Consider the following 22,500-nt stretch of genomic DNA (forward strand, 5'->3'; position numbering starts at 1 on the left):
TCGTGTGTTTTTACTCTTTAATTTTATCTTTGTAGAAAGATGAGCCAGATGCTTTCAAAAGATTAGGCACTGGAAATCGCGTGGCAACTTTTTTGAACTACGTGAGTACGTGCATCCGGTCGCCGTTGAATGAAGGTCGAGTGGCAGCGGCCCTAAAATATACGCTGCGTCCTTGTTTCGGCCTCTTGAGCAAATGCATAAGCTTTGGCATAAACTTGGACTTGGATTGATTGACTTTCATTTCGGCACGTTTCAAAATCTAGAGTTGCTCGACCAATGGGGGAAGAGGCTGTAATTCCTTCACTCTAAATATCCCATCATGACCGAGAAGCCTTGCAAACAAATGCTTTCCGTCAATCAGTTCCAGTGCACATTGTTGAGTTGGCCATCCTCCATTAACACGATGTAGAAGCCACTCTTTATTTGACTCTATACAATTAGACACAAAAATAAAAAAAGATGTCACTGTTGAATGAGGTTTGCAGGTGTTTCTTTTCTTCCAGTGATTGATTGAAGTCAGTATTTATTCCTTCTGAATGAACAAGGATTAAACCGATAACAGGACACCGTTGGGTCCTTTTGAAGGGAAAGCTACGGTAATGTAGCAGCTGTTAATGCTACAGAAATAAAAACTGTTAAAGAGTAATTAAACCCCAGAGTTTCAGCTAAACTGCGTTTCAAAAAATGCCTCTATGACGTGGAAATATTGGAGTATTTCCATAACACCTGTAGCATAACAATCAAAGCCTCTTCTCTATTGTTTATGTGCACAGCTCAGCTAGCTGGTTAATTCCACCATGCTTTCATGCTACAGTTACAGTAACTAAACCCTGGGATATGTGCATACTAGCTATTAGCATTAGTGCTAGCAGGTCGTATACATGATTTACAGGCTACTTTTAAAGGTAATTCAAACTATAATAATACAGCATCACTTCAGATCCATAAACATGAAGTGAAACAACGTGATGCTGAGTCAGCTTTAAAAAACTGTTTCTTTATTCTTTCTCTCACTGGAGTGAAGATGGAAACTTTCCTGCACTCATTTTGTTGTGAGAAGTTTTATTTTTGATCACATTCCTCTCATCGAGGAGTTTGATTAGTTTATTGTATTAAACGGTGAAATCGGTCCTTTCTTGCTGGAGGATTTCATAATAGTGTAAATAGTATTGCTGGTTTATTTTGATTAAATGACATAAACACTTTGAATGTGTAAACATCCACTTGTATTTCTGGATGTACACACACATTCAACATTAATATCATTGTCATTATTATCACATGTGGGTTTAAAGATAGTATCATTTAATCATGTTAATATACTATTATTATATGTAGTAAAACAAATGTATACAGTATTTTGAGGATTAGCAGAGTTTCTATTTTAAAGAAAAAAACCAGAAAGTGTTTGTTTTCTTTCCTCAGATGAGTGACGTCGAGGCCGGAGGAGCCACCGTGTTCCCCGACTTAGGGGCCGCGATCTGGCCTCGCAAGGTGTGTGTGTGTGTGTGTGTGTGTGTGTGTGTGTGTGTGTGTGTGAGTGTGTGTGAGTGAGTGTGAGTGTGTGTGAGTGAGTGTGTGTGAGTGAGTGTGTGTGAGAGTGTTGAGTGTGTGTGTGTGTGTGTGTGTGTGTGTGTGTGAGAGAGTGAGTGAGAGAGTGTGTGAGAGTGTTGAGTGAGTGAGTGTGTGTGTGTGAGTGTGTGTGTGTGTGTGTGTGTGTGTGTGTGAGAGTGAGTGAGTGTGTGTGTGTGTGTGTGTGTGTGTGTGTGTGTGTGTGTGTGCACCTCTGTGTCTGTCCGTGGCTAATGCACAATATTTAGGGTCCAGTTATGGCTGTGGTTATCATTCAGCTCCTCTTCCTCTTCCTCCTCCTCCTCCTCCTCCTCTCCCTCCTCCTCCCCCTCCTCCCTCCTCCTCCTCCTCCTCCCCCTACTCTCCCTCCTCCTCCTCCTCCTCCTCTCCCCCCTCCTCGTCCTCCTCCCCCTACTCTCCCTCCTCCTCTCCCTCCTCCTCCTCTCCCTCCTCCTCTTCCTCCTCCTCCTCCTCCTCCTCTCCCTCCTCCTCCTCTCCCTCCTCCTCCTCTCCCTCCCCCTCCCCCTCCTCCTCCTCCTCCTCCCCCTCCTCCCTCCTCCCCCTCCTCTTCCTCCTCCCCCTCCCCCCCCACAGGGCACGGCGGTGTTCTGGTTCAACCTGTTCCGGAGCGGTGAGGGCGACTACCGGACCCGACATGCAGCCTGCCCCGTGTTGGTGGGCAGTAAATGGGGTGAGTCCAAATAACTGAATTATATCTGAATATGTTGAGGCATTAGTTTATAGAAGGAGTGAAATCAAACTCTAGCTGGAGACGCCTGTGGCTCAAACAGCTCCAGATAATCAATAGATTTGAGACTTTTATTTTGAAATTTGCTTTTATTTTCCCATTCTGGTGTCTCTTTTAAAGACATTGTCCTGGTGAACATAAACCAAAACAAGATACGGTGATTTTAAAGGAAAAGTGCAGCGTTGAGTTCTGTTATGAACGCTATTTTAAATGTTGTTGTTGTTGTTTTCAGTGTCAAACAAGTGGATTCACGAGCGTGGACAAGAGTTCAGGAGACCATGTGGCTTAACAGAAGAGGAGTGAAGAGTGAACCAACACACACAAACACACACACACACACACACACACACACACACATGCATTAATGCCATCATCTGGGCAACAACTTCTCTCCCTCGACTCATATAGAGAAATATTTCACGAGACAATTATGACTATTTTAACTTCGGAACTGGCTGGAAAATAACGTCATTATTTTTATCGACCAAAAGAAACAGAACCAGGTTCTCCGTCACTTTATTCCGATGGGTTGAAATGACCCTCCGCTAAGCCCCGCCTCCTGCCGCTGCTGAAGCTGTGAGAGCTACGTTACCACGGAGACCAAACTGTCACTAACCGCACTTCCTGCATCAATGTTTTTTATTGAGTTTCCTTTCAGTAGAATTCTCTGAATGAATTTGAGCTCCTTCTGGTCAACAGTTAGGCGGTGTTTACGTTTAGGGCTTTTATTGTGAAAGGTAAGAATGGAAGATGTGGTTTCTTCTCCATGTTGTTGCTACGCTACAGTGGACGCTTTGTTTATGTCCGCTCGGCGCAACGTGATTGGTTGATGTTTTTATTCGCACTGTTGTCGTTTTGAAAAATTATTCCAGTGTAGCTTTTTTGTTTTTGTGTGAATATTTATGACAAAAACAAAGGTTTTTAAAAATATGTTGACTTGCAAATGAAGTGCAAAAGAAGACAAAAGAATGCTTTCAGTGTGCGTTTGAGAGGCGGAGCTTAGCAAAAGGTCAATGGCGATAATAATTTAACAATAGGGTTCCGTATATAGAATTAACTAAACCGGTAGATTCAGACCTGAGTCCTCTGACTTCAAAAGCTCCGACGCAGCAGAAGCCTTTTTTCGAGTTTTCAAAGTAAAAGAATTGGCGTTGGTGGCGATACAGATGAGCCCTTTATTCATCTTATCTGTTAAAAACACCAAAACGTACACCTTATAAAATGGTGTCGGAGCAGATCATTCAGATGTATCTCAATGCCACATATGCAGATCTTTAAGAGAGAATATATACATTTAACATTTCCGGATAAGAAGCAGTGACAGAAAGAAGAAAAAGTTGTATTATTTTGAAAGATCTTTCGAACTCCGGTCCGACTGGAGACTCTTTCAGACACAAATTGACTTTACTGCATCTTCATTGGTCACAACTTTGTGTTTAAACTATTTAAATACTCCTGTCACAGTGTTTCAGTTTCCTTTAAACCAGACAGAAAAAAACACATTTCCTCCAAATCATGTCCACGATGTTTTTATTTATATGGCGTTTAAATTATTACACTGTTATTTCACATTTTGTGCTCTTTCTACAAGCCAACAAGTCAATAAATGGTGTCTTTTATTAAAATGTTGGATGTCTTTCCTGTTTCTCACATCATTGACTCATTTCAGGGTTTATGCTTCATGTGTTAAAGCTGCATTCTCTCTCCTGACCACCAGGGGGCGACTCCTCTGGTTGTATAGAAGTCTATGCTTCATGTGTTAAAGCTGCATCCTCTCTACTGACCACCAGGGGGCGACTCCTCTGGTTGTATAGAAGTCTATGCTTCATGTGTTAAAGCTGCATTCTCTCTCCTGACCACCAGGGGGCGACTCCTCTGGTTGTATAGAAGTCTATGCTTCATGTGTTAAAGCTGCATTCTCTCTCCTGACCACCAGGGGGCGACTCCTCTGGTTGTATAGAAGTCTATATAAATGACTCTACTTCTCTTGATGTATTCCCTCAGTAAACATTGTAAACATTAGTTTTTGGTCTCAATCTCTAGTTTCAAGTCTTCTTCAATACAGCGTGATGTTCATTTAGTAAATTATGGTCATTTAGAGTCAAACAGACCATAAAGCAGGGGATGCTTTAGGGCGGGGCTTACTGTGATTGACAGGTCTCTACCACGGCGTTAACCAATCTGGGAGTTGTCCGTGTTTTACGTCTTAAAACTTAACCCTTTCAAAGTGTGTTTTTAGTTCATCATAATTTATTGTAGCAGTTTGGTCGCCTCGGAATGACTTTGACCTCTGAATTCAACAATCAGATTTTATTCTTTGCCTCATTTTAAAGAAAGAACCCATGATACACATGTTTATAGTCCCTAAAAACACATATTTTTTGACTATACCTTGAATAGGGAAGGTAGCGCCGTAGTAGCACTTTGGTAGCACTTAAATGTCTCTTACTGATGGCACTTTGTAGTTTAAATTTAGTGAAGAAATTGTACTTGCTTGATTCTTGTTGTTCTGAGTTTGGACTCATGGTTTAATGCACTTATTGTAAGTCGCTTTGGATAAAAGCGTCAGCTAAATGACATGTAATGTAATTACAGTAGCATGGAAGCACAAGTTACATCAGTAAAAACATCCCTTTATTCTATAAAGTACCTGTTGTGACATGTCATAACATCTTGATTATAGTGTTTGCTCTACTGAGCTCAGAGTGCTACCTCTACATGATCTCTTAACCAGCTTAATCTTAATTAAACTAATTGTCAACATGGAAGTATTGCGCCTGATATAACGTCTTCCTCTGTGCCATGGAGCTCCATTATTGTCCAAAAACTAATAAAACAAAATCAATGAGCCACATGAATAGACATGGAATAAGAGAACAGATATTAAAAAAAAAATGGAGATTGTTGTCAGTTGTTATGATGACGACACGCGTCAGTGGGGTTGGTTAGAACCAGCGTAGCATTAAAACATGGTGTAATTAACAAGTAGCTAACTAGCCGGCTGTATGCTAGTCAGGTCGTGAGGCCGAGGGACTGTTAGAACCAGTGTTGAATTAAAACATGGTGGAATTAACAAGTAGCTAACTAGCCGGCTGTATGCTAGTCAGGTCGTGAGGCCGAGGGACCGTTAGAACCAGTGTTGAATTAAAACATGGTGGAATTAACAAGTAGCTAACTAGCCGGCTGTATGCTAGTCAGGTCGTGAGGCCGAGGGACTGTTAGAACCAGTGTTGAATTAAAACATGGTGGAATTAACAAGTAGCTAACTAGCCGGCTGTATGCTAGTCAGGTCATGAGGCGGAGGGACCGTTAGAACCAGTGTTGAATTAAAACATGGTGGAATTAACAAGTAGCTAACTAGCCGGCTGTATGCTAGTCAGGTCGTGAGGCCGAGGGACCGTTAGAACCAGTGTTGAATTAAAACATGGTGGAATTAACAAGTAGCTAACTAGCCTGCTAAATGTTTGCAGAAATCTCTCACGTTAGATAACCAAAACAGCTCCAACTGTCTAAAAATTGTTTTTCAGAGCCTTCAAAGTGTGTTATAATTGAGTTTTTATTATATCTTGGGTCTTATTATTATTTATTTGTTATATAACATCACTTAAAAAGAAGTCTGACATGTCAAGAAACGTGAGCAGAGGATCACACGGTTGTAAAATAACCCTCCAGGAAAGTCACAAAGGCAGACGGTAAAATCAATAACCAAAATGTTTGTTTTCAACATCCAGGCTGCCAGAGCCACGTTACTCCCTGAAGACATTTTTTTCGGATGGAAGCAGACAGAAAGAGTCTAGAATATGTGCTTGAAGGACAAATATCCAGGATGTTAAACTGATTAATCAGAGAAGGCTACAGATCACAGTGTGAAAGTGAACCACCACGTCGTCATGGCGATCAGAAAACAGTGAAATGAAGGAACAACACTGTTCCTGTTAAGCTGGGTAGATCTTTATTCACTGTTACAATCATAATAACACATTTAGTAAACCTTGAGTAGCTAACGCTAACCTAATGATGAGCTAACGTACAGAAACATGATGTTTTAGAAACGTGTATCTCCTTCCGACCTCTCCGGGTAACGAGTGTCACTGTTACACGTTTAACCACGACGACCTCCAAATGCACTAAACCTGAAAGTTGTCCTATCCTGAATGATGCTAAAGATGCTACTTAGCAAAAGGTCAGTTTTAACCTTCCTTTCCATAGTTTTGTAGTGCAATAATGGATTATTAGAGGTCACTTCTGTCACCTGGAAAAGGAATCGCAATAATCTACAGTCCGATCATGTTTCCGCTTCACTGCAATTGTCATAATAATGATAAGAAATGATGGCCAAAGCTTAAGTTGTAATAAAAAGAGATCCATCCTTTAAAATAAATAAAGAACCAAATCAAAAGCCATTCTGCCTTTTTTTTTTGCAGCCGTGGTGAACAGTTTCCTTTTAACTGCATATGTATTTAGACAGGCCAGCAGTACGTAACGTAGGATAGAATAAACTTCACAAACACAACACGAGCTATGAAACAAACATCAAAACACATCGAGAGCCCAACATAAAGATGGCAGAGAGAGAAAAAAGGGAACCGCTTGGTACACAATCACTCAAACCGGTTGTTTGAGTCTATTCGAGCCACGTGAGAACATGAGAATCCCCGCTAGTGTTTACATCTTGTCAGGTGTGTTTTTTTCCTGTTTATTCTTCCTCTTTGCGGCTGATCTACGCAAAGAGTCACCTGAACACAAATCAAACAGCTCGAGGCTTTTCCTACCAGCAGTCCTCTGCTGTTTAGTCTCACGGGTTCGGGCCTGGAGTTGTAAAACCGTGTTCACAACAGTTCCAAGCGTCTCTTCACTGTACATCCTTCTCAAAACCAAACAAAATCTTCAAAAAAAAGCTTCATATGATAAGAGTTCATGGTTCTCAGTGATGGTACGCAGAATTCCACGTGCGGTACCAGGACCTGAAAGGACCAACGGGGGATCAGATGGTTATCAGAACACGGGAAAGTACATTTACTCAAGTACTTAGTGCAGAATACCAGACGCACATGTGATTATCTTATAGAATATGACGCAGTAGATTTAACCATCCGACAGTACAGAGGGCTGCAGGGATGAAAACGGTTTGTCCGACCAGGAAGTCAGCGTTGAGCTGGTTTCCTTCACAAAAAGCTCATGGGATCTTTCCATTAAATTATCTGCGGAAAATAAACCCTGTCGCGAAAGAACCTTAATGGTACCAACAGGTTTTGTTCGGCAAAGTGATCTTCACAAGTGAACACCGCTTTTATGATATTTGAAGCGTGAAGAGAGTCAGCAGACGTAATGAGCTAACGCTAGTTAGGCTGTAAACTACTTAGCTAGTGCCAACTCTCATTTAGACTCGTAAAAAAGCTTCAAAAACTTGCCTAAAGGAGTATTTACTGATGTGTTTGTAGAGCAAAGCAGTCAAATCTGTTCAGCTTGTGTTAACCACAGATTTTATTTCAGACATCTAATCAAAAGCCCATAAAAAAACCACATTGACTTTGTGACGAAGGAAAGACGCTGACTCACTTCCTGGTTTTAGGACTCATTCTTTGCAGAGCTCTATATGAAGGAGGTGAACTTAGCACAACTTTAAACATCTACAGCAGTAAAATACAGCATGCACATTAACACGAATCATCATATACAACAGAGATAGATACTTTTATTATACTTTGACCACTGATAATACTTATAAACTTGAGATTTTGAATGCAGGACTCTCAATACTCTGTGGTATTAGTACTTTTACTGTAGTAAAGGATCTGATTACTTCTTCCACAACTTCGCTTCATTCAGCAATTAAGTTTTGATGATTAGTCCAAAGGTTGAAAATTGTCATTAATACACTTTCAATTCAATTCAGTTTATTTTGTATACCCAAAAATCACAAATTTGCCTCAGAGGGCTTTACAATCTGTAAAAACATTGTGTTTTGTTTTAACACACAACACATAGCATGTTAATTTGGGATTTTTTAGAGCTGTTGGCTGTTATCAGTCGTTCTAATAAACTAAGCTGAGCGCAGACATTGGAAACGGGAAGAAACGGCTCGACTGGCTCAATCCAGTCCAAACTAAATCTGACCACCAGCACCTCTGAATCCCCTTTGTGTCACAGCTGCCCTGTTCTGGTGTCTTTAAAATGCATTGGAGACAATAGTCCGATGTTTCTTACCCTGGCGTGCTGTAGGAAGCCGGGTTAACCTGAGACGTTAAAGAGATGGAGGCTGCTGACAGACTGTTGGGAGAAGGCTCCCGACTATTTGGAGAGGAATTCGATGAAACTGGAAGGAAAAGGTAAAAAAATTAAATTAAATTATATGTCATTTTATTACATTGGTGTGCTATTTAAGCCCTGGATAGTAAGATAAGACGGGAACATGTTTTGTTGTTTCCAACTACAAGAATGAACGTTATCAAGGAAACGGCACTTGCCTCCGCCGGTAGCCGGAGGGCTGTAGGATCTGGAAGACGTGGCCTGAAACTGTGTGAAAATGGATGAGATAAAGCAGACTTACATATCACGCTCATTGTCAGGTTCTTGAAATTTGGCTTTTACATGTTTAAAAAACAAACATGTGTGGATAGATTCACTCGCTGTCTGAAACTATTCCTTTTATCTTTTTAAAGCCCGATCTGCGTTTTACGGTATAACCGTCGCGTTAGAGAGTAAAAGAGTATAATTCAACCACTTAGTGCTTCATTCACACAGCGTATTATCTGTAACCAGTGTAGCAGGAAAGCATGGTGGAATTAGCGGGTTATGCCAGCGTGCTAATTCCACCATGCTTTAGTGCTACTCTGGCTAGAAAAGGAGCCGAATAGTGAGCTGAAGTTCTTTTGTACTCGTCAAATGATCACAGGAAACAGTCCAATGTCCATCTTATTTCTATGGTCGTGACACAACGTGCCGCTACTCCCCGACACTGATTGTTAGCATATCTTAGCATAAAGACTGGAGGCACAACAAAACAACCTGACTTTTATCATATTAACTAATTGCAACAATTAATTAAAGGGAAATTACATTTTAAAATTGTATTTTTGTAAAACCTAAATGAAAGAGATGGATGTTTTAGACGGCTAACCATTCTGGAGTTGTAGCTGTGTGACTTGACCGATAAACTCGTCACCGGGCAGTAGATCCTCTTCTCCTTCTGACGCCGATTGCAGAACCAAACTCGAACCACCTCCTTCTCCATGCCGAGCTGTTCCGAGATCAGGGTTATCTCCTCAGAGTTGGGCTTGGGGTTCTGAAAACAACAACAACAAAAACAGGATTAAGTTATTTAATTCAACTGTAGGGACGCAAGGTTTTTAAGGTACATAGCTTCCTGGCAACCACCGGTGTCCGTTATATTGCTCTGGCAGGATCTGTTGAAACGTATGTGAAAAACATACAACTTAATATGTTTGTAATTGAGTTTTTCGTGGTCCAGATGTAGAGACAGAAAAGTTGGTTAATGCTTACCAACTTCTCTTCTATGCATAATAAATTCTATAAATTAGTATGAAGAACATGCTCACAATGAAAGACGTGTATCATCTCCGCCTGTACACTCATGAGGAGTGAGTGTGAAGCTCTGTGTCTGTCCACGGCTTGTCTCACATTAGGTGGCCACAGCTAAAGGACCTTTGCGTTGTCGTGGTAACTCACGCTTTCACATGTTCTGTCTAGAAATCCTTTTATCCAAGGTGCTAATTTATCGGTAAGAAACTAAACAAAGTCAAAACAAAGATAGATGGATTTCCAGCAACTTAAATCCTTCGCAGTAGCTTTACTGCTTAAGCTGTCAGTTTGACCTTTCGAAAAGACGTCTTTGGACTGAAGCAAGTCAAATATTCTGTATGACAGATGATAAAGCTCCAGTTAGTCCTGCACACAGATTATTAACGTTTCCTCCATATATCTACCGGAGACTTCCTGGTGTCTACATTGACTATAGTACTTCCATTGACTGCCTGCTGACTCACTCACAACCCCCGGCCGCTACTCTGCACCCATTGGTGGGATAAAAGTGTTCTCACTTTCTGTAATTTTGGACGGTGTGTTTTAGCTAACGGCTAACGGATCAAACAAAATGCTGCTGAGTACATCGCCGCCACTCCAACAGGACGACTTTGAGACGATTGGCTGCATACATCGCCGCTTGTTTTTGAGTTTGAATCGATTGTTTGTCCAGATAATAGTGAGCCAATTGGGTTTTGTATTCATTAAATCACACAATACAGCAGTGGTCGTTGCAGACGCACCTGACGGAGATCTGCACCTTCCTAGCTAAAAGAATGTATTCAGTCTTGAACTCACATCAAGGAAACGCTTCTCCAGAGTGAGCTTGATGTTCGTTTCAATGCTCGTCCTCTTTTTCCGCTTGCGTCCGTAACCCTCTATCAGCGGCGGCAGAGAGGTGGGGTTGCTCATCGAGTCGGGAGGTGAGTTCTCTAATGTACAAGAAATTCATATAAAGCACAGAGAGTCATGGTCAACTTTGAACAGAACAATCAGGTCACAGTTTCACGCTGACTTGTAGAGCATATTTTGTGCTGCAGAATCAGAAGACATTTTTTCTTTTGGGTTCTGAGTCATAAATCTACGCAAAGTGGGTTTTCTGCTTAAGATTCTTCTTAGAGAAACAATTTGTATTGGATTTTACATTTGATTTGCTTGTTTCACAGACCTTTTTCACATCAAGCCAGAATAATCAGTGATATACGGTGAGCAATCGTGGTCACTGCGTTGTACCTGCGTCACTCAGCCATTTCTCCAGCAAAGGTTTGAGCTTGCACATGTTTTTGAAGCTGAGGTTCAGAGCCTCGAAACGGGAGATTGTGGTCTGGCTGAAATCGTTCCCGTACAGTTTTCCCATCGCAAGGCCCACGTCCCCCTGTGAAAACACAAACACATGAACTTCAAGTACAGATGTAAGAATAATATATTTCATCAGTTGGACAAAAAGATGCCAAACCGTGAGCCTAGATTCTGCTATTCTGTGTTATTATTCTGACAGACATCCAGGTGGCCGTTGCAATTGAAGTTGAAATAAAGCCTAAGAACTGCAGACAGGTCTAAATTTCAGAATAAATTAATACTGCCGGAGGAAGCAACCTGAGAATTACAGAATACAGAAACAACGTACTTGGTTTGAAGTAAAGCTCCTCAAAAAAACATCTGGCTTTTGTCTTTAGTGCGAAGTTATAATCAGCATTTATTTCTAGGACAAATGAATCTGCATCCATTGAGTTGAATTCATAAGATACATTTGGGCTTTATAATTGATTTAATGTGCAAAACATACAATTGATATGCTCCCCTCAAAGCCACCAGACTCCATTGACAGAACATCGGTTTGTCCTTGCTGCTCGTTGTCTGGTCAAATCCCTCTTGGTTAGTCTTTACTACGCTCAAACCATCACCAACTCTTGAAAAAGAAACTGAATAAGTCACAGAGATAGAAAAAGAAGTAGCCGCTGTAGGAAATCCACTGTTTACTAACCCTGATTTCCAGCACATTGATGACAAAAAAAACCCAAAGAGGCTACTCTTCTTCTGGCAATGGGAAATTAGTCGATTTCCTATCTTTAAAGGGTTAGAAAAAACCTGCAAATAACTGCTAATGTTGGTGGAAAAATGGTGTTAATGTCCTTGAAGACCCTGAAAACTTGGTCTCTTGGTTTTAAATCTTCTCCAGAACATAAACAAAACTCAATAAGCACCAGTTGTAAGTACTACTGACCTGTGTGAAGCCCAGTTTGATGCGTCGTTGCTTGAAGGCTTTAGCAAACTGCTCCAGCTCTTCCAGATCACTGGGTTCCTCCTGCAGTGGCACTGCCATGTGTTTGGGCATCTGCAGGTGGGACATGTCCATGTGGTTCTCCATAGACGGGCCTACCAGACCGGAGCGGCTCATAGCCTGCATCAGAGAGGCGCCACGAAATAATATTTGAGAAAACAAAGGGTTTGTAGTGTCCTCTAGCACAACAACAACAACAACAATAAATATAATGTAATGCATCTGCAAGACTCAACATCTAATTTAGTCTCTCTGCTTCATGCATTCACTCTGTGCTGATGTGTATGTAGACAGGAAGTGGTCTGGGTTTACCTGGGGAGTCAGAGCCAGACCAGGTTGGTGCTGAAGGAGACTAGTTTGACTCTGACAGGGAAGGGACAGCAGGTTCTGCTGCAGAAGGGCTGCAAAGAAGAAAAGCAGATTTTCATCATTTATTTGTTGAAATAGATGCAGCACAAAATGTGAGCTTTAGGTTTTGCTCGGTGTATTTTGAGCGGATGGATACTAAAATAGTTTTTATCATCCTGTTAACTTAACTAGCTCAAAGGGTTCATTCTAAACTTTGCACAGGATCCTAGACTGTATAGAAGTGGACGTAGTCACCGGGTCGCCACCCATTGGTTTGTGGACCTCAAAGGGTGGTCACTAGAGAGAATGCACTTTAACACATGAAGCATAGACTTCTATACAACCAGAGGAGTCGCCCCCTGGTGGTCACTAGAGAGAATGCACTTTAACACATGAAGCATGGACTTCTATACAACCAGAGGAGTCGCCCCCTGGTGGTCACTAGAGAGAATGCACTTTAACACATGAAGCATAGACTTCTATACAACCAGAGGAGTCGCCCCCTGGTGGTCAGTAGAGAGAATGCACTTTAACACATGAAGCATAGACTTCTATACAACCAGAGGAGTCGCCCCCTGGTGGTCACTAGAGAGAATGCAGCTTTAACACATGAAGCATAGACTTCTATACAACCAGAGGAGTCGCCCCCTGGTGGTCAGGAGAGGGAATGCAGCTTTAAAACACTTCTGCATTGGCTTCCCTGCTGTTTCCAGAGCTGTGCTAAGCTAACATAACCAGCTGCTGGAAGTATCTATATTTACTCTACAGACTTGGAACGAGGATAATCAGCAAATAATATAAATATATATTTCCCTAAGTGCCAGTCGTTAAACGAAAGCTTCTGATTTCACAGGTGCTTAAAATATTTTTGTGAAAACCAAAATTCCCTCAAGATGAGTGCGTTTTGGGAGTCCACCTTGGTGGCTGGTGGGGCTCTGGGAGAGCAGGAAGGGTGAGGGAGACGCCAGGTGAGACGGGGGCATCAGAAGCTGCTGCATGGTGTGAAGAGAGGTGAGCTCCTGGAGCAACGACAAGAAAACAACAACGAGCCGTAAATACAGAAGTGAGGGAACTGTACAAATATATGTCATAAATATAGATGAAAGTACATTTACTGAAGCGTTTCGTTGAGGTACTTGAACTTCACATGCATATTTCTACATTATTATTACTCTACTTCACTTCAGAAGGAAATATTGTACTTTTTATTTCATTACACATATCTGACAGCTTTAATTTCTACTTTTCATAACATATGATCAGCTTATAAAACATGATGCTTTGCTTTAGTTTGTAACTCAAAGTTATTTAAAGTAGTTAAATCACAATGTGAACAAATGTCTTGTTTCTGGGGCATTTGTTCAGTGATTTAGTGCAGTCGAGTTAGGAGGCTGATATCTTTGAATGGGTCAAAACTCCCATAATGCAATAGTGTCCATTTCATTAGACGCCCCCCTGCCTGTTAAACGTCCTTAACTTTGAAATTCCACACACAACGTCCAAATCCGTCTCCAAACCAACTGAGATGATGACGTCATCAGCTGTGACGTCATCGGGGGCGTGTCTTATAATTTAAAATGATTTGTTTTAAAACATTTAATCTACTCAGTAAGAAGTACATAAACTTCCATCTCTGACACAATATGCATCGTGTACATATGTTATTTTGGCTTGCTGGGATTTAGGGGTTATAATGTTGGGTATTCATACATTTGATTTCATTTATTTGACACACTGACGTTTTTAGGGTACAAGGTGGTATTTTTGTTCATATATATGTATTTTATTTTGGCTAAATGGCATTTGGGGATCATATTTCTTGATGTTGAAGCTCTTGTGTCGTGGCGGGTTTGTTTGCGGTGTCTTTGTTTGTGTTTATGTGTTAAGTAGGATCATAAAAATGTGAAAGCAACAGACCCCAGACAGCTGACCTCCAGGCCCTGGAGAGCTCTGTGTCAGGTGGCATGTCTTCAGTGTGGCGGCTGAATGAGGCGAGTCGTGGACCTCTTCTCTCTTTATCTGAGACATCCAAAGCACAGCCGGTAACAGCGTCAACTCAGATTTACTACGGACAGATTCAATAATTAAAAGGATGGGAAGTGCTGCCGGTGCATAACCTCTGAGGGGGAAACGAGCGTGTGCACAAGTGTGTGTGTGTGTGTGTGTGTGTGTCGAGACACAGCACACACACACACACACACTTGTGCACACTCCAGGACCAGTTTGGTCACTCAACATGTTACAAAGAGAGTGAGGCAGTCTCCCTCCCCTCAGGCTAACAGTATGCAAATCCCCCCACCGGCCTCATCGCCCCTGAATGTCACTTCCTGAAAACACCAGCACTTTCTTTTTGTTGGCAATAGGAGGGCATTTATTAAATAAAGGTGTTTGTGGACGTGATCCAAATAGCTGCAAACTATTTGAGGTGTTTTTCAAAGAGCCATTATTGACATGTGGGGAGAGCGGTACTGTTCATCCCCAGGGAGAACTTCTTCAAAGGGTGTGAGCCGTCTACAGAAAGTCAGTTGTGTCTCTCGGTTAATTAAGGCTTCTGAATTTGTATTTTATGTATTTCAATTTCAGCTTCGTTATGAAGTCTTGTGCTGATCTTTATTTCTCTTGTTATCAACCACAAAGAGACAGAAACCAACAATTAATTTGTACGTCCAACAAGTATTTTAGTAAGTTTCCAAAGCCTGATCCATCTCACTCTGTCCACTGTGTTCAAGGAACCCCACAATATCAATGTGGATCAACCCAATGTGGATCAACCCAATGTGGATCAACCCAATGTGGATCAACCCAATGTGGATCAACTCAATGTGGATCAACCCAATGTGGATCAACCCAATGTGGATCAACCCAATGTGGATCAACCCAATGTGGATCAACTCAATGTGGATCAACCCAATGTGGATCAACTCAATGTGGATCAACCCAATGTGGATCAACCCAATGTGGATCAACTCAATGTGGATCAACCCAATGTGGATCAACCCAATGTGGATCAACCCAATGTGGATCAACTCAATGTGGATCAACCCAATGTGGATCAACCCAATGTGGATCAACCCAATGTGGATCAACTCAATGTGGATCAACCCAATGTGGATCAACCCAATGTGGATCAACTCAATGTGGATCAACCCAATGTGGATCAACTCAATGTGGATCAACCCAATGTGGATCAACCCAATGTGGATCACCTCAATGTGGATCAACCCAATGTGGATCAACCCAATGTGGATCAACTCAATGTGGATCAACCCAATGTGGATCAACTCAATGTGGATCAACTCAATGTGGATCAACTCAATGTGGATCAACTCAATGTGGATCAACCCAATGTGGATCAACCCAATGTGGATCAACCTGACCCTGATAACAGCCCCCGACTAACGCTCTGTCTACTTCTGATTGAGTAAAGTTTAAAGTTTAAAAGTTTAAAGAAATAAACATGTGACCTGTCGCTAAAGGTGTGTCCTCGGTTGGAACCAACGGTTACACAGACTTCATGAAACACTTTTACTACTTTGAAACCTTTGTCGTGTTTTTACTGAACAACCGCAGCTTTTTTAATTGTTTCAGGATTCGTTTGTTTTGTGGCAATGATTTCAGATTAAAGGTGAATGTTATGTTCACCGGACATGTAACGCACACACATGACTACACACACAGATCTGTATGTGTGTTAACAGGACATGTAACACACACACATGACTACACACACAGATCTGTATGTGTGTTAACAGGACATGTAACACACACACATTACTGTACACACACATATCTATATGTGTGTTAACAGGACATGTGACACACATACATAATTACACACACATATCTATATGTGTGTTAACAGGACATGTAACACACATACATGACTGTACATATGTGTGTTAACAGGACATGTGACACACATACATGACTGTACATATGTGTGTTAACAGGACATGTGACACACATACATGACTACACACACAGATCTATATGTGTGTTAACAGGACATGTGAGACACACACATGACTACACACACAGATCTGTATGTGTGTTAACAGGACATGTAACACACATACATGACTACACACACAGATCTATATGTGTGTTAACAGGACATGTGAGACACACACATGACTACACACACAGATCTGTATGTGTGTTAACAGGACATGTAACACACATACATGACTGTACATATGTGTGTTAACAGGACATGTAACACACACACACATGACTACACACACAGATCTGTATGTGTGTTAACAGGACATGTAACACACATACATGACTGTACATATGTGTGTTAACAGGACATGTAACACACATACATGACTACACACACAGATCTATATGTGTGTTAACAGGACATGTAACACACATACATGACTGTACATATGTGTGTTAACAGGACATGTGACACACATACATGACTGTACATATGTGTGTTAACAGGACATGTAACACACATACATGACTGTACACACACAGATCTATATGTGTGTTAACAGGACACGTGAGACACATACATGACTGTACACACACATATCTATATGTGTGTTAACAGGACATGTAACACACATACATGACTGTACACACACAGATCTATATGTGTTAAAGAGGACATGTAACACACATACATGACTACATATGTGTGTTAACAGGACATGTGACACACATACATGACTGTACACACACAGATCTGTATGTGTGTTAACAGGACATGTAACACACATACATGACTGTACATTGGTGTGTTAACAGGACATGTAACACACACAGATCTGTATGTGTGTTAACAGGACATGTAACACACACATATCTATATGTGTGTTAACAGGACATGTAACACACATACATGATTGTACATATGTGTGTTAACAGGACATGTGACACACACAGATCTGTATGTGTGTTAACAGGACATGTAACACACAAATGTCATGCGAAACAGTTTAGAGAAAGTTTGATCAAATGAGCCAAAGTAAACAACTGTTAAAGTTACTTTAATGTTAAAGGTATTTGTCAACGAGTAACAATGTCCATGTCTGCTAAACAAGGAAAGGTCACTGCATGTAAAACTAAACAATCAAAATCCTGCTCATGACATTCACCATTCAATAAATCCTCATTGAACACAGGAAGTGCAGCAATAACATATTAAAAACGGGGTTACTCACTTGACGATGGAAGTCGATTCCGTTTGGCCCTGAAGGTCAGAAGAGAGAAATTCAGTTAGTTTTTAAATATCAGAAGAGAGAAATTCAGTTAGTCTTTAAATATCAGAAGAGAGAAATTCAGTTAGTTTTTAAATGTCGACATTCAGCTTCTTCAGCGTGACACGGAACAAAAGTCACATAAAGATGTCTGAGAGGTCACGTGAGTAGTTAGTTATGTGAGTAGTTAGTTACATGAGTAGTTAGTTATGTGAGTAGTTAGTTATGTGAGTAGTTAGTTGTGTGAGTAGTTAGTTATGTGAGTAGTTAGTTATGTGAGTAGTTAGTTGTGTGAGTAGTTAGTTATGTGAGTAGTTAGTTATGTGAGTAGTTAGTTATGTGAGTAGTTAGTTGTGTGAGTAGTTAGTTATGTGAGTAGTTAGTTATGTGAGTAGTTAGTTATGTGAGTAGTTAGTTACGTGAGTAGTTAGTTATGTAAGTAGTTAGTTATGTGAGTAGTTAGTTACGTGAGTAGTTAGTTATGTAAGTAGTTAGTTATGTGAGTAGTTAGTTATGTGAGTAGTTAGTTACATGAGTAGTTAGTTATGTAAGTAGTTAGTTATGTGAGTAGTTAGTTACGTGAGTAGTTAGTTATGTGAGTAGTTAGTTACATGAGTAGTTAGTTATGTGAGTAGTTAGTTATGTGAGTAGTTAGTTATGTGAGTAGTTAGTTACGTGAGTAGTTAGTTATGTGAGTAGTTAGTTATGTGAGTAGTTAGTTACATGAGTAGTTAGTTATGTGAGTAGTTAGTTATGTGAGTAGTTAGTTATGTAAGTAGTTAGTTATGTGAGTAGTTAGTTACGTGAGTAGTTAGTTATGTAAGTAGTTAGTTATGTGAGTAGTTAGTTATGTGAGTAGTTAGTTATGTGAGTAGTTAGTTATGTGAGTAGTTAGTTACATGAGTAGTTAGTTATGTGAGTAGTTAGTTATGTGAGTAGTTAGTTATGTGAGTAGTTAGTTATGTAAGTAGTTAGTTATGTGAGTAGTTAGTTATGTGAGTAGTTAGTTATGTAAGTAGTTAGTTATGTGAGAAGTTAGTTATGTGAGTAGTTAGTAATGTGAGTAGTTAGTTATGTGAGTAGTTAGTTACGTGAGTAGTTAGTTACATGAGTAGTTAGTTATGTGAGTAGTTAGTTATGTGAGTAGTTAGTTATGTGAGTAGTTAGTTATGTGAGAAGTTAGTTACGTGAGTAGTTAGTTACGTGAGTAGTTAGTTATGTGAGTAGTTAGTTACGTGAGTAGTTACTTATGTGAGTAGTTAGTTATGTGAGTAGTTAGTTATGTGAGAAGTTAGTGAAGTGAGTAGTTAGTTACGTGAGTAGTTACTTATGTGAGTAGTTACTTATGTGAGTAGTTAGTTATGTGAGAAGTTAGTTATGTGAGTAGTTACTTATGTGAGTAGTTAGTTATGTGAGTAGTTAGTTATGTGAGTAGTTAGTTATGTGAGTAGTTAGTTATGTGAGTAGTTAGTTATGTGAGTAGTTAGTTATGTGAGTAGTTAGTTATGTGAGTAGTTAGTTGTGTGAGAAGTTAGTGAAGTGAGTTGTCATGCTGCGTTCACACCAAACACGATGCGAATATTCGCAACGCTTTACTCGCCCGACAAGTTGGTTAATTTGCGTCATTCGCTTAATTCGCGCCTAAGAGGGGGCGGGGCTTATCTTCGTGGCTTTACTCCGTAGAAACAGTTATCATTTCCGTGGGAACATCTAACGCCCTGGTGTTCATAACGTCACCTGTAGGCTCACACAGCTCGGTGACTTTCACCGACTCCGTCTCGATAACTTCCGCTTCCAGATCTACGAGAGCAGCAGCAGCCAGGGGGGTGGAGTCAGGGGGGGGCGGAGCTTCTCAACGCTGATTGGATTTCGCAAATTCGCGTACGGCGAATTTTTCACCAGAGTTGAAATATTTCAAAAAACAATTGTGTCAAACGCGTCTGTGCATTGACTTTGATGGTGTGAACACAGCATGTGAACCTATCGCTTGTTTTTTTATTTTTTCTTGTTTTTTATGTTTTGTTCTGTCTGTGTTATCATTTTCATTTCAAAGGAGGCGAAACTGTACAATTAGTTTCTTGTTCATTGATGATTTTGTCCTCTTTTTCTCTCCTATTTTTGTTGCATATATTTTTCCATTATCAATATTGCTTATCAAAACATATTTTCACCAAAAGAAAAATAAATAAAACACATCATAAAGAAAAAGGACCCCGGTCTTTTTAAGGAGTTTTTCGAGCTGCACTGAGCATCAGTTTAGAGAGAGAGAGCAGGTAGGAGGGTTCAAAGGTGTGCTGGATAAGCTCACATCATTTGAATGTCAAAGTGTGTGTGTGTGTGTGTGTGTGTGTGTGTGTGTATGTGTGTGTGAGAGAGAGGCAGTGAGCTGCTGGAGACACACAATGCAAATACACCAATAACCCCCCCCCCCCCCCCCCCTGTCCATGTCACTTGCCCCCCAGCATCACAGCCAAACTTCCAGTATGGAAATTATCAAGACATGCAAATCAGCTGTGAGCGCAGGAAGCCGTGTTAGCTCTCCGTCCTGCACACACACACACACACACACACACACACACACACACACACACACAGTGCGTATCTCCATTTTAACTAGTTGTTTTGTCTGTCGCTTGTGTGTCTCTTTCTTCAATAGTGAGTGCATATATTATTTAAAACTGGGATATTTGGCACAATGATCTTTTTGAATTATTATCGTGATTCAAGTACTTTAATAATTGTATTCATCCAATAAACAAAAAGGTATCAACAATGAGATTATTACTGTTCTTTACATGTGTGAGGTCGACATACTGTAGAAGGTAGTACTGCTTACTTTAGGTACTATGATAGTGACTATAAACAGAACTCACTGTGCATTTACGTTTTGTACGAACAAGAAATTAAATTCATGAAAGGACCAAAAGCCCATTAGTTCATAGTTCATCTTTAAAAATAATTAATTACAAATATTATTTTTTTTTATAAATCTCCTAAAACAGGAGGAAACGCTGCATTTTAAGGGGACTATTTTCTTGCGGCGGATTAATCCACGTTTGGTGCTCTCGTGAGTATTAATATGGGGGACCGAGTCACAATAAACTACAGTGTGTGTGTGTGTGTGTGTGTGTGTGTGTGTGTGTGTGTGTGTGTGTGTGTGTGTGTGTTCATGGACACACTCGTTGCTTTTGCTCTTTTAAGTAAAATACGGAACGAGACTTATTGTTACGATTTGTTTGTTTTTCCCCGTGTGAGCTGCTTTGTGCAATGCATTCTGGGACGGCAGACCGATGTTCTCCTCATTGACAAAAAACGAAACAAAAGCTTAAAAAAGGATTATTATAAATATATATATGATGTATTTATTTGCGGGGCAGTGACGGGGACAGTATCTCAATAATATTCTGTGTTTCTTTCACACAACGATACAGATTTTATAAAATCAGAGAATGTTAAAGTTAAATCTCACCGATATTAAATTATTATTAAAAACAAAGTTTGAGAGAGAAACGTCTGAATCACGTGTTGACAAAACATTGTAAATATAAATATCTCCAGAGAGCATCTTAAAGGGACAACAATCCCAAACATGACTCCTCACCTGTGGCGCTATCCATCACTCTAGATGGTTTCTGGAGTCTAGTTTTGAAAATATCTGCAGGAAATCTTTCCAGGAGTCACGACCCGCCTACTGAAGGTAATCCAGACTATGTTCTTTCAAACTGAGTTGTTTCCTCAACCCAACAACGCAAAGGACTCTGGGTAAAAAAAAAAAGAGAAAAACATTTACACTGAACATCAAGGCGGACATTAAAAATGTACATAATTCCCGGGAGGTCGCACAAAGAGCCACGTGGACAGTTTGGGTTTCATTTGAAAGAAGAATAAAGTTTGTGATTAAATTAAAGTTAAAATATTAAAAGTGAGGATTATCCAGAGTGATATTGGGAAGACGCACTGCTGTTGGTACATTTTCTATAATAATAATAATAATAATATCAGCATATCAGGAGAGATGCTTCGAGACTTAATTGAGGATACACACATATATATATATATATAAATATTTATTTATATATAAATAAATATATATAAATATATGTAAATAAATATATATATATATAAAAATTAATATATATATATATATATATGTAAATAAATATAAATAAATATATATATATGTGTGGGTATATTTGAGCTGATATTAATACACTCAGGCCCCCTAATAACTAATCTCTGGCTCATCTGATCCCACATCGCTCGTACGTTGGTAAAGACACGGACGTGTTGCACTTCCATGAAACACTTCTGTCACGCAGCCATTGTCTGAATTTAAAAGTTCCACTTTGCTGGTTCCTGGTTTTTCTGTTGTTTTGCTGCTTCGTGGGCGTCTGGTTGGAGTCCTCGACCCCGCGGGGCAGCCAGCAAGCTCCTCTCATCAAACAGCCCCGGGGGCATCCTGGTGCGGCTACCAACTGCCACACACACACACACACACACACACACACACGAGCAGCTCTACAAGCTGCCACATTATATGGACCAGTATGAGGAAGGTGTTTGTCCCTGCGAAAAGTTGTATTTAAAGGGACAGTGCAGCATTAAACATAGTTTTCCTTTTACCAGTGCATTTGTTTGAATGTATGTTTTTAATCTAAACTGCCACGGTGAATAGAAATGTGTTCTTAATGACTTCGCCTGTTTAAATAAATAAACTTTAAAAGGAAAAATGTGCAATTTGCGTGAACTGACCCTTTAAATCCTCAAACGGTTTCAGTGAATGTTGTTTTTTTAAA

At 40.2% G+C, this 22,500-nt stretch overlaps 2 protein-coding genes across 6 annotated transcripts in view; one reads left to right on the forward strand and one right to left on the reverse strand.

Annotated features, from left to right (window-relative positions):
• The window catches only part of p4ha2 (procollagen-proline, 2-oxoglutarate 4-dioxygenase (proline 4-hydroxylase), alpha polypeptide 2), a 23,765-nt gene extending 19,816 nt beyond the window's left edge, over positions 1-3,949 (forward strand). For 2 of the 4 annotated variants that reach the window (XM_034549876.1, XM_034549877.1), the window contains 4 exons: positions 36-101; positions 1,426-1,494; positions 2,167-2,263; positions 2,553-3,949. In XM_034549876.1, coding sequence (XP_034405767.1) covers positions 36-101; positions 1,426-1,494; positions 2,167-2,263; positions 2,553-2,623 — 303 coding nt within the window. In that variant the 3' untranslated portion in view covers positions 2,624-3,949. The remainder of the gene's footprint in view (positions 1-35; positions 102-1,425; positions 1,495-2,166; positions 2,264-2,552) is intronic. The other 2 variants (XM_034549879.1, XM_034549880.1) reach the window with 1 other exon arrangement.
• A 2,526-nt stretch (positions 3,950-6,475) lies between these two features.
• pou2f3 (POU class 2 homeobox 3) overlaps positions 6,476-22,500 on the reverse strand; it is a 17,659-nt gene continuing 1,634 nt past the window's right edge. Inside the window, exons 1-12 of one of the 2 annotated variants that reach the window (XM_034550288.1) lie at positions 21,306-21,463; positions 17,669-17,697; positions 14,409-14,510; positions 13,408-13,510; positions 12,456-12,544; positions 12,087-12,263; positions 11,096-11,237; positions 10,661-10,794; positions 9,441-9,605; positions 8,788-8,836; positions 8,528-8,636; positions 6,476-7,284 (exon numbers count right to left, since the gene is read on the reverse strand). In XM_034550288.1, the coding sequence (XP_034406179.1) occupies positions 7,245-7,284; positions 8,528-8,636; positions 8,788-8,836; positions 9,441-9,605; positions 10,661-10,794; positions 11,096-11,237; positions 12,087-12,263; positions 12,456-12,544; positions 13,408-13,510; positions 14,409-14,510; positions 17,669-17,697; positions 21,306-21,321 (1,155 nt within the window). In that variant the 5' untranslated portion in view covers positions 21,322-21,463 and the 3' untranslated portion in view covers positions 6,476-7,244. Of the gene's footprint in view, positions 7,285-8,527; positions 8,637-8,787; positions 8,837-9,440; positions 9,606-10,660; positions 10,795-11,095; positions 11,238-12,086; positions 12,264-12,455; positions 12,545-13,407; positions 13,511-14,408; positions 14,511-17,668; positions 17,698-21,305; positions 21,464-22,500 lie in introns of those variants that run through there. The other variant, XM_034550287.1, reaches the window with a different exon arrangement.

This window comes from Cyclopterus lumpus, chromosome 14 (genome assembly GCF_009769545.1).
Source record: "Cyclopterus lumpus isolate fCycLum1 chromosome 14, fCycLum1.pri, whole genome shotgun sequence".
NCBI lineage: Eukaryota > Metazoa > Chordata > Actinopteri > Perciformes > Cyclopteridae > Cyclopterus > Cyclopterus lumpus.